The sequence below is a fragment of the Artemia franciscana genome, chromosome 7 (genome assembly GCF_032884065.1).
Source record: "Artemia franciscana chromosome 7, ASM3288406v1, whole genome shotgun sequence".
Classification (NCBI taxonomy): Eukaryota; Metazoa; Arthropoda; class Branchiopoda; order Anostraca; family Artemiidae; genus Artemia; species Artemia franciscana.
In genome coordinates this window covers 49,005,732-49,018,541 of record NC_088869.1, presented here as the reverse complement: position 1 = coordinate 49,018,541, position 12,810 = coordinate 49,005,732, and the positions used below count along the sequence as shown (strand labels likewise).

The window sequence follows — 12,810 nt, the reverse complement described above, 5'->3', positions numbered from 1 at the left end:
AGCTCATCGGGAAGGAACATTAATTGAGGAATTAACGGATTTCCTTATAAAGACGCATTGAAGCAAAGAAATCTTCACACACTTACCACACTGAAATCACTTATCAGCCTCCAAAAGCAAAAACTGGTTCTTTTTTTTTATCCCAATTAGTGACAATAGAGTTCAACGATAGTTGTTCTAATAAATAATTATTTACAAACTGACTTCGTCACATTTCTTGTACTTAATTAAATAAAAAAAAAAAAGTTTTTTTTTTAACTGAAAGTAAGGAGCGACATTAAAACTTAAAACGAACAGAAGTTACTCCGTATATGAAAGGGGTTGTTCCCTCCTCAACGCATCACTCTTTGCGCTAAAATTTTACCCTTTCTCTCAACTCTACTTTTTAAAATAGTACAAAACTTTAAAGTAAAAAAATTGGCATAAGAAAAAACACTTAGCTTAGAAAAATTTATGGTGAGAAATTTATGGTGTATGGTGAGAAAAATTGTGAGTATGGTGAAATATGGTGAGTCAGCATCAAACCACAAAAGGAGTATTTCGAACGAATTTACTAGATTTAACCGAATTTCAGATTACTCCTAAAGAAACAAGAACATCCGAAAGAGGCAAACAATTGTTGTCATTAAAGGCATGGAAAGGCTGAGAATTACAAAATCTACTGTAATTTACAGGTTTCTATATTTTTACCAAATTTAGTTTATGTAATGAAAAGGCCATTTACATAAACTACAAATAGAACAGGCACTAATGGGTGAAGAGGTATCTAGGTTCTCGATTATCACTACCTTCCGGAAAGAGAATTAATCAGTAGGCTATCTATTCATCCATATAACCATTATGCGGCCAACAGGCTCAATCATCCTATGGAAATTTTAGCTCAACCATCATATGCAATAAATGCTTTCAGTTGATCCAAATAGAGTTGACAGGTTTTTCTGTTAGATCCACACCAAACTGTGCACGAGAATTATGCATGCGCAAAGCAACCCGCGTTTCTGACCACAAACCGATTTTCAACATTGAAAACAACGATTTTTATTAATGTAATCGATATTTTCAAAACCCCAGAAAAAGATTATTTGATTAACACATCGGTTTCAGTAAAGACAAAATGACGCAATAGCCCCTGTGTGACTTTAGGGAACGGTGACCAAACTATTTTTTGTATAAATTGTGTTTTTTTATTTTGAGTTACTTATTCATTTTAATTCCTGAATTTCTTTTTTGTTCATTATATTATCTATTATTTAAAAGATGACTTTGTTAATAATTTAATTTCCGTTCATTTTCAGTTTTATTTGTTCATTCCTGGTAACTTCTGTTAATTTTTCTAAGTTTTACACATTACAAGAGTAGTATCCCCATGATGGCCTTTGTGACAGCCATAGCCACTACTCCTTTTTTTCCTTTAGTGATCTAAGATGATGAAGAAGTTAATCGGTGACCACGTCTGGGCAAGGGGCAGGTGCATGTTACGTAATAGGGAATAGTTTCTTCGAGATACAGGTGTTAAATACGTAATAGTGACTATTTCCTAAACGATGCATGTGTTAATTACTTAGAAACCTGTGAGGGCCAAGGGTTGTTAACTTCAGAATTTCTATGATTGTTACGTAATAGGGTTTGTTTAGCTACGTAATAGAGTGTGCGTTTTTTTATTGCTTAAAAAGCCTGAGAGGGCCAGAAAAAAAAATCAGGGACCCCATCAAATCAGATTTTCTTTACTTGTTTAACAAGAGCTCATATGGCACTTGTGACGAGGGCGGACAAGCCAAGAGCCAAGACCTCATATGGTATGAGCTCTAGCAAAATTCTAAGAATCAATAGATTGATTTAAAAGAAAAATCAGAGGCTTAATGCCGGTCGGAATTTAAAATAAGATCTCTGAGTCACGAGGTCCTTCTAAATATCAATTCAGATTCGATCACCCACTCGTAAGTTATAAATACCTCATTTTTTTTCTAATTTTTCCTCTCCTTTCAGCCCTCCAGGTGGTCTAATCGGGAAAACGACTTTATCAACCTCCCTGATACACCTACCAATTTTCATCGTCCTAGCAAGTTCCGAAGCACCAAACTCGCCAAAGCACTGAACCCCATCCCCTAGCTCCCCCGGAGAGAGCGGATACAGTACGGTTACGTCAATCACGTATCTACCACATTTGCTTATTCTACCCACAAAGTTTCATCCCGATTTCTCCACTCTAAGCGTTCAGCAGTCTCCAAGATAAAGGAAGCGAAATATTTTGCGTGCCATTGATTCTGGCAACTTCTTACATCCAATAAGGGGAATCCACCTCTTGATATATCACTAGGGGAAAATGTATTTCTTGAAGACAAGTAGTGTTAATTTAAACTCCCCCCTCCCAACTCACGCCACTGTTGACTCTAAAAACGATTTTTTCTGAAACGAGATAAAATGTATAAGATATAATATTTGTCCTGGGTAAAATAGTTTGCTTTTTGATTTGCAGGATTTTTACTCTTTTTGAACAAAACCATAATGGAAGGTAAATGGTTGATCAATCTCCTTTTTCTTCAGCGATTGCAGACAGCGTGGTTCGGCTAAACTCTGGGCTCGTGATTCATATTGGAAAATTACCAGATGACCCAGAAGCAAGAACCGGCTTACATAGTGCATTAAACAGTGATCTCATCATCTCGTTGGCACTCATCTCGCGAGAGTCCACGACAATAGCTATGTTTTTCCTACTTTGTCACTCTATGATTTTGAAATTCTTGGGTCCTAACCCCCCATTACAGGATAGATCTGCCAAAATGTAACTATGGCCCAATTCAATTGATTACAAAACGAACAACTGAAATTCTTAATGAGGAGAACCATCTCTTGTCTCCTTATATGACAAGAAACTTTAAATAAGAAATTGATATAGTTTTGAAATCAAATCCTGATAGTACTAGAAACTCAGATCAGTACTAAGCTACACGAGACACAGCTGTGCAGGTTCCTCCTTCATCCCATTCTGATTCATTATTTACTGCCTTTCATGGCAATCTCACTTCCTTCAAATTCTTACTTGTGACTTTTCCCCAATCCATTCAAGGGGTCCTCCTCTCCATTTGTCCACAGCTGGTTTCCCAAAAAAGCTCTTGTCTAGAGTTGGGGAAGGGGTGGGGTGGTTCTGGCCTGGCCCCTCCAAGGTTCAAGACATTTTGGATTTCTTTCAAATTTGATGCACCCCCTCCAATTTAACCATCTATTTATAACAAAACCTTGTGCATGAGCTCGCTTCGCAGCGTAATTATAATTTTTTGACTTAACTTGCTCACAATTATAATTCAGAAGACAAGATGGGTCTTTTTGTGTAAAGAGGTGTTTTTGGTTAAGGTAAAATTTATGGTGGTGTATGTATGTGTCATATGTATGCAATTTTTTTTCTTAACGGCTCCATTTTAAATAATCGCACCTGTGATTTTCTGGCCTGAAAAAGAATCTAGATAGGTCACGAGGTTGAGAAAATTCGTTTAGAGCTTTAATTATGTAAACAAATTATGTGAATGACGTCCCATTTATAAACATTTCAAGACTGAGAATTATATCATTTTTCCTCAGGAATGGTCTGGAAGATGCAGCTAGACGGCATAATAGTAAAATATTATACTGGCATGTTAATACATTGAGAGGGAGTAGTCAATCCGGACTAGTCCCAGTTAAAGATAGGAATGGGGCCACAACTACTGATAAGGAAATAGTTAAAGTGAGATGGGCGGAACATTTTGAAAATGTGCTAAACCGAGATACAGCTGCAGGAAAAGATATAGATGAAAATGAAAAAGTTTGTGATACCTTGGATGTGAAGGAAGATTTGTTTTGTGAGGAAGAATTAGCGACAGTACTAAAAGGATTAAAAAATAATTAAGATCCAGATACTGATACTGTGATAAATGACTTTCTTAAATATGGTGGCTCTGAGGCTAGAAATAAGCTACTGAAGATTATGAATATGATTTTTGAAAAACGGGAAGTACCTAATGATTTAGGAAAACTTTAATTAAACCACCGTATAAGAAAGGTGACAAGAGTGAGTGTCGTAATTATCGAGGCATTAGTCTGGTTTCTGTAGGTAGCAAATTACTTAGTAATATGATACTTTTTAGACGGAGAGATGCTGTAGACAAAGTTTTAAGAGAAGAAGAGTGCGGTTTTAGAAAAGGTAAAGGATGTGTCGACCAAGTTTTCACTCTTAGGTTAATAATTGAAAAGTGCCTTCGTTGTCAAACACCTTTGGTCCTCAGTTTTATAGATTACGAGCAAGCGTTCGATTCTGTTGATAGAAGAGTTTTTGGTAGAAAATGAGGTTAGCAGCTGATTTTGTATTAAATCAGGATTTAAGTAGGGCTGTGTTCAATCCCCCTTTGTATGGATCATTTGGATGGACTTTATCTTAAGGAGCACAGGAAAGGCAATTGGAGATCACGGAATCAAATAGGGAGGAAAAACTCTCCTGGACTTAGATTATGCTGACGATTCAAGCCTATTAGATGAAAGAGTGAGCAAAATGAATGACTTTTTAGAGGTTTTACGAGTTCAGGGTGTAAGAATAGGTTGCAAAATTTATGTTAAGAAGACTGAGTCGAAAGAGAAGACTGAAGATTGACTATCAATAAGTGAAGTTGAAGAGGTGACCTTGGGTAACGACAATATTGATCAAGTGGGCAGCTTCACTTACCTTGGTAGTATTATTAGTAAAGCCGGTGGGAGCAGTGTAGATGTTAAAAGTAGAATAGCCAAGGCTCAGGGTGCTTTTTCAAAGTAAAAAAAAAAGTTTGGCAGAATAGGAAGATAGGTCTGTAAACCAAAACTAAAATATTGGAAGGTACAGTGATGACAGTGGTCAAATATGGCTCTAAAGCATGGGTGCTCCGGAAAGCGGATTAACATTTACTAGATGTTTTCCAGAGAAATTGCCTACGGATTGTTCTGGGTACCCGGCTAACTGACCGTATTTCAAACAGTAGGTTGTAGGAAAAATGTGGTTCAATCCCGCTTTCTAGGGCTATAACGAAAGAAAGGTTGAGATGGTTAGGCCGCGTTTTGCGGATGAAGGATGACAGATTGCCAAAGATTATCCTTTTTGGCCAACCGTCTGGGGCTAAACGGAAAAAAGGTCGTCCTCATCTGGGGAGGGAAGATGTCATTAATAAAGATTTTAAGGAAATGGCAACTTTCTGGGAGGGTGTAAAGAGAGGCCTTGAATAGATTGGGTCGGAGGAGGAGCGTGCGTAGCTGTGTTGGCCTCAGGCGGTTTAGTGCTGCGGTGAGTTATTAATAGAAGTAGTAGTAGTGGTTGTTTCGTTTTCAGTATCTACAGCGGTATCACTTTCGACTTTTGCCGGCGTTTGCGATGGCAATACATAAATCACATGGGCAAACTTTCAAATTTATTGATGTCGACCTTTGCACACCTGGACATCTTCCTATATGAAAGGGTTGCCCCATTCACAATGCTTTGCTCTTCACGCAAAAATTTTTAGCACGTTTAGAAAAGCTTCCTATAATAATCAAACGCCCTTGTGTTTCGGGAATCACCATTGAAAAAATGGAACTAATACTCACACTTATAGCGTACAGAGCAGGGCAGTGAGCAGGGGTGCAACTTTTTCATATACGGAATAATTTATGTTCTTTTTTAGTCTTAATGCTGCTCATTGCTTTCTGCTGAAAAAAATTATTTTTTTGTATTCAATTTCTGATCGTTTTTCCAAATAATGCCGGTAAATCTAGCTCACTTAAAATCCCCCTCTCCGTAAAATTTCTTGTAGAAGATTCATCCTTAGCAAATTTTTATTTGAAAAACATTTTAAGTTCTATTCGTTTTCCAATCACTTCAGAAATCCACCCTTCCATGGAAATTATTTCCCAGAAATCCAAACACGCTGAAAATTCCCTCTGGACCATTCTCCCTGGAACAACTCCACATTCAAAACTGAGTAGGCAAAGAGAAATTAAGACAAATGAAAGGAATTTTGCATAGGAATTCTAACAAAACCCCCCAGTTTAAAAATTTCCCACGGATGGTTCATCCCCACAAACTTCCCTCCAAATGGAAAATCATACCCATGGAAACCCACCCAAAACAAAATCCCCACCCCACAAAAATGTCCGTATGCTTTCCAAGAACTACCTACTGTACGCAAACAATGGGCAAATTTTATGCCTTAGCAACCTATCCCCAAGATCTAGGGGGGTCAAGTTATCTCCAAAGGTATAGTTTTGGGACTTTTCAATTATGTTAAACAAAAACGCTATCTCAGAATTTTGACCGAACGATTTTTTTTTTGGGGGGGGGGGGGAAGATGCGAGGGTGGGATGGAGCTAGTTGCCCTCTAATATTTTTTGTCGCTTAAAAGTACTCTAAAAATTTTAATTTCCATTCAAATGAGCTCTCTCCCGATGTTCTAGGACCATGGACTCGATACGATCACCCTTGGAAAAAAAACACGTCCGTGAAATTTCTTCTGTTAAAACATACAAAATGCCATATTTTAGCAGATAGGAGCTTGAAACTTGTAAAGTAGGGTTTTCTGATATGCTAAATCCGATGGTGTGATTTTAATTGAGATTCTTTGATTTTTAGAGAGTTTTACTGCCTTTTTTCGAAAATCAGGCAAAGTTTTGCGGGCTCGTAGCCTTTAATGGGTAACACTAAGCATAATTAATCTTATATGTTTGGAATCAGCGCAAGAAATCCATTCTTTTTATATATTAAATATAAAAAAAAACAAGTTCTTTCAACTGAAAGTAAGGATCAACATTGAAACTTAAACCGAATAGAAGTTATTGCGAATATGAAGAGGATTGCCCCCTCCCCAAGACCTCATTCTTTACGCTAAAGTTTTTTAGTACTCCTAAAAAAAAAAAACTTCTTATTGTTCTAATCAAACGACCCTTGTGTTTCAGGAGTCCTTCTTAAAGAATTCGGACAAATTTCAAACTTTAGCGTAAAGAGCGAGTGTTGAGGAGGGGAAAATCCCCTTCATATATGTAATAATATTTTTTCGTTTTTAGTTTTAATGTTGCTCCTTACTTTAAGTTGAAAAAACTTATTTTTTATATTTAATTTCTTATCTTTTTCCAAGTAACGCCAGGAAATATGGCTCGACCTCCACGGAGAAATCCTCCACTCCAATGGCAAATTCTCTAGACAATTCAATCACGGAGAAAATTTACTTTTAGGATAATTACCCTTAATAACTCCGCGCGTAAAATTGAGACGGAAAAGAGAAATCAAGACACATAAAAATAATTTTTATAGAAATTCTGACAAATTCCCCAAGTGCATAATTTTCCCTGACAAGTTCACCCCCTGGAAATTTCGCTCCCCATGAAACCCCATGGAAAAACCCCAAGCAGAAAATTCGTCCCCCCATCCGAAAATGTATATATACTTCCCAATAATAAATACTATGCGTAAACAATGGGAAAAATTTTATAATTTAAAGACCCTTCCCCTAGAGCTCAGGAGGGGGATCATGTTATATCCAAAGGCAGAGTAATTGGGCCTTTCAACTATGATGAACAAAATGGCTATCTCAAAATTTGGTCGGACGATTTTGGGAAAAAATGTGTGGGGGACAGGGCCTAGTTGCCCTCCAATATTTTTGGTTACTTAAAACACTAGAACTTTTAATTTCCACTCAAATGAGACCTCTCACAACGTTCTAGGACCACTGGGTCGATACATCACCCCTGGGAAAAAAAACAAACAACGAAATAAACAGGCATCCATGATCTTTCCTCAGGCAGAAAATACAAAATTCCACATTTTCGCAGATAGGAGCTTGAATTTTCTACAGTATGGTTCTCGGGTACGCTGAATTTGATGTTGTGGTTTTCATCAAGATTCCTTGAATTTGCGGGGCTGTTTCCCTTTTTTTCGAAAATCAGGCGAAATTTTTAAGGCTCGTAGATTTGAATGGGTAAGACTAAACTTAATGAAACTTATATATTTGATATCAGCAGAAAAAGCCAAATCTTTGTTATATCTATTGATATATCTATCAAAATCCCATTTGTTAGTTTCGGTTGCTACTGAGCCGGGTCGCTTCTTACTTACAGTTCGTTACTACAAAATGTTTGATCTGTTGATATTAAAGTTCTGTTTTTTAGAGTTTTGGTTACTACTGAGCCGTGTACCTTCTTGCTTACAGACAGGGGATAATCTATAGAACCTTTATTAGGGAGGCAAGAAGGAGGAGAGCCTCCCTCACCCAAATGACGCCCCTGCTTACAGTTACTTACCAAGAACGGTTTGATAGGGCCACGACGATATTCATCATCTAGTATACGAGAGGAAAGTTTTTTTTGCCAAAAGTTTATTTTACTTTAAATATTATGTTTTGCTAGCGAGTAGATGTAGCAGTTTTCTTCTAAATAATCCCTTAAACAGCTCTCTATGATGTCCAGTTTCACTAGCAGAGGAAGGGAAAGATGGAGCCTTTTGCTCCATCTTTCTTTGAATTGTTAACACTTTCCTTAGAATTTTACTTCATCTCCATATGGTTCAGTTAATTTTTTTTTAATCTTATGCCCTCTATCCCGTATTGCTCTTCAAATACAGCCACTAACCTGGAAAAATTCTTATTTTGAGGGGAGGTAGGGACTTACCTTGATCAGCTGGAAACTTGATTGCGTCAGTAGATTCATCAAATATAGCACCATTAGCATCTGAAGGCAAAAAATCCCCTGGAATGAAACGTAATTAGAATCACTTAAAGAAAGTAGAATCATTGGTCATTTATAAACGATGCACATCGATAATTTTTATCGATGTGATAACTTCGATTTTAACTCCCAAACATAAACGAAGTTTATGTTTGGGGGTTTGTAGAATTACAGGGAATGTCTTGGAAATCTTAGGGATTTAGTGAAGATCCAGGTCTAAAGGCCCCATCCCTAAACAAGGGGTAAGAATCGAAATCAGTGTACGTTAAATTTTTGCTGGGTTGAATATCCATGGTTGTATTTTCTACAAGCTACGTTTTGCGGTGGTTAAATGTGGGATTACATTGTGCTTGGATTGTAATTCTGCCTGGTTTGTTTTGCTTAGTTGAATGTTGGGGGAGGGGTTAATGAGTGAATATGAGAGGATCTTCTGATATTTTAATGTTAAACATGTTATTCTATACCAATGGAAAAGATGGTTCTTCGAACTTTTATTTTCTTATCCCGGTTTTATTTTCTCGTCACGAAAAACGTAAGGATAAAATATGACATTTTTTTACCTTGTGGTTATCATAAATAATTACTAACTTATTTGCCGAAATCAGTGTTAAACTTGTTAGCCTGAATATCAAGTAAACTAGAAATTAGCTTTGAAGTTAGCTCCGAAGTGCGGTGTAAACACAACAGTACCTTATAATAGTACACGTACTAAAGCAAGTGTGAGGAAAATGCATGTCATATATAATTTCAATTTACGCTATGCTGGGATTAGAAAATTACAACGAAAGAATTAAAAGGTGTTTCTACTACAAATGTTAGGGGCAATCTTTAGTATTTATCATTTGGTTCGTCATTGTTTATGAGTAAGATAGAAGAAGTCCAAAAACATTTTTTCTAGCCGTTCCTTCATATATACAATTTATCACAAAATCAAAAAGAATATTTATTTGATTCATTTGAACTCTTAAGTCAGTTGTCATTGATTTAAAAAAAATACATTTATCGTAAGAAAAATTTGTGTGTTGATCCAACGATCCAAGGATACTTTAAGAATAATCACGTTTTACTGTCCTAAGACTCATAAAATTTCCAAATTTAGGCCATAAATCGGATACTCTGTAGGTTGCTATTATTTTATTTGTTTTTTGCTCTAAAAAAATTTCTCCGAAAATATCTTGGTTGAATCGTCAGATATAACCAATAAAGAACAAACTCTAATCCCTTAGCAACTGAAAATTTAAAACACATTTTGAAAAAAAACTCTCGAATGAAGAAAAATCACTATTTAAGGTTGATTTAGGAATGATAACTGTCATTTCGGCTAATCTTAATAGGAACAGTTAATTGCGAAAAAAATTTCATAGGAATTTTGAAAAAAACATGAAATCCCTTAAAAATGGTGTCGGATTGACATGAAAACTGCACTATTGGAATCAGCATAGCTGAAAACTCAATGTAGAAAAATTACAGTCCCCTATGTGGAGATATAAGGAAAATCCCTTTTTTGCGATCTATGGAAATAGCGATCTGTCTCCTTCAGGTTTGATCGCACCAAACTAATGGGCATAAAATGGGAATTTAAAACACGTTTAGGAATTTTGAAAAAAAAACATGAAATCCCTTAAAAATAGTGTCGGATTAGAAAAATTACAGTCCCCTATATGGAGGTATAAGGAAAGTCCCTTTTTTGCAGGGGAAATAACAATGTGTTTCCTTCAGGTTTGATCGCACCAAACTAATGGGCATAAAATGGGAATTTAAAACACGTTTTGAACAAAAAAACTCTCAAATGAAGAAAAATCACGATTTAAGGTTGATTTAGGAATAGCAACTGTCATTTCGGCTAATCTTAATAGGAACAGTTTATTACCAAAACAATTCATAGGAATTTTGAAAAAAAAACATGAAATCCCTTAAAAATAGTGTCGGATTAGAAAAATTACAGTCCCCTATATGGAGGTATAAGGAAAGTCCCTTTTTTGTTGGGGAAATAGCAATGTGTCTCCTTCAGGTTTGATCGCACCAAACTAATGGGCATAAAATGGGAATTTAAAACACGTTTTGAACAAAAAAACTCTCAAATGAAGAAAGATCACGATTTAAGGTTGATTTAGGAATAGCAACTGTTATTTCGGCTAATCTTAATAGGAACCGTTTATTACCAAAACAATTCATAGGAATTTTGAAAAAAACATGAAATCCCTTAAAAATAGTGTCGGATTTAAAAAATTAGTCCCCTATATGGAGGTATAAGGAAAGTCCCTTTTTGCAGGGGAAATAGCAATGTGTCTCCTTCAGGTCGCACCAAACTAATGGGCATATATAATTTGGAAGTATAAAATTTGGAAATCACCATAGATGACTTCCTAAATCTTTAATTCAAGTCCTTTGTTTTCCAAATATGGGGCCCACCAAATTTTGGAATCCTTCCTGAAATAGGCAGCCTCCAAGCTATATGTAAGTGCATTTGTATGCATTTGAGACTACTGAAGTTCACGAATTTAAACCTGGAAAGAAGCAAGCGCGCCGTAAAAAAGTGTTGGTGATAATAACATTTCCCTGTGAAAAACTAAACTTGGATTCAATGATACGGCTTACGCATAAAAGGATGTGTCCTTGAATTAAATGAACTTTTTTTCTTTGATTCTATTTTTAACGTTCTGGGATTTTAAGCCTCACTTTTATACCACAAGTTATTTTCATTTTTATCCTTTACGCTAAAACTATTTGTTCTATTTTTACATCGAATTTGTTTTACAGTTTGACTCTAATGACAATGAACTGGGGAGGTCCTTTTCAGCTAGTTTGTATTTCCTTCTTTCATTTACGGATTCCAAAATTTTCTCATTTCTTTCATTTAACTTGATCCTTAAGCAACTCCCTTAAGTTCTTTTTGCTTCAGCTTGCTTCCGCAAAGAGGCCATCCATTCTACCACCTTGTATAAAGGTAGTGCTACTTGTTCCACCACACGTGGCAGAGTTCCGCCATGGTACGTCTCTTAGTGTCACGTTTGAGAAATTTTGCATTATCCTTGGGAAACGCCACCTGATGTAGGCTATTTTTATACTGGGCTACCCTTCGACTGTGGCAGCTACTTCTTTCTAGTGGTGAATGACCACTTATTATATAGATTATTTAGAAGACGACAATTTAAGCTGCGGCAACAGTTCTTTCAGGGGCTTGCGTACTACTACTACTAACGACTCACTGTTGCACCAAGCCGCATGTGGCAAACACATCTACGCGCGCTCCTACCCATCCCAATCTGTTAAAAGCTTCCCTCTTCACACCTTCCCAAGAAGTTCCAATTTCCTTTAAATTCTTGCTTACGAACTTTTACATACGACCTTACATAGTGTTCAATTTGTACGTGTTAACGCTTTTATTCTTTCTTATGAATTATATGAAATGTACTGAATAATTAACAGGGAAGCGTTAAATGCAAATCCAAATTTCATAATTTTACTTCATTTGAAACCATTTAGAAACTTAGTCAAAATCCCACGAATGCTTTCTCTTTGTTGACTTGCAGTTAGTCATCAACCATAAAATTACCTCAAAGAGTTGATCATTGTTTAACTATGAAATATCTTACTGAAGCGGAACAAACATACCATTTGGTTCTTCGTCATAATAGACAATTTCTTCCTCGAGGGGAGATGATTCGCAAACAATCCTCACACAACAATCCGGAGCGCTGGATTCCACTTTTTCGAAACAAAGGTTATCCTGGTTGAGTCCAGCCCTAAAAAATCCCGAGGGGCAGTTAAACGGCTTACAGATAAAGGAGCCATTAGGTTGGCATTGGCAATCTTGGGTACAATTTCCGGTTAAAAATGATTTTCCGACGTCGTACAATTTGCCATCATGCATGCATGGGATCTCCTCAGGAGCCGCTACAAATAAAGCACGTTAAAGGGAGAAGGGTAAAGGCACTTATGAATTATACGACCAACACGAAGTGAAATTAGGTTAATCCTAATGAAACATACCAAACATGATGAAAATACAGTTCGTTGGAAACAAATTCGGGCTATATATTTGCACATTACGTGGAGGAGAAGGTAACCCAGCCCCCATAATGTGCAAATATATAGCACACATTATATAATTCCAATGTA

At 36.5% G+C, this 12,810-nt stretch overlaps 1 protein-coding gene across 2 annotated transcripts in view; it reads right to left on the bottom strand.

Moving 5' to 3' along the window:
- LOC136029404 (uncharacterized) overlaps positions 1-12,810 on the bottom strand; it is a 91,604-nt gene that overhangs the window by 62,477 nt on the left and 16,317 nt on the right. For both annotated transcript variants that reach the window (XM_065707768.1, XM_065707769.1), the window contains exons 3-4: positions 12,304-12,585; positions 8,632-8,709 (exon numbers count right to left, since the gene is read on the bottom strand). In XM_065707768.1, coding sequence (XP_065563840.1) covers positions 8,632-8,709; positions 12,304-12,585 — 360 coding nt within the window. The remainder of the gene's footprint in view (positions 1-8,631; positions 8,710-12,303; positions 12,586-12,810) is intronic.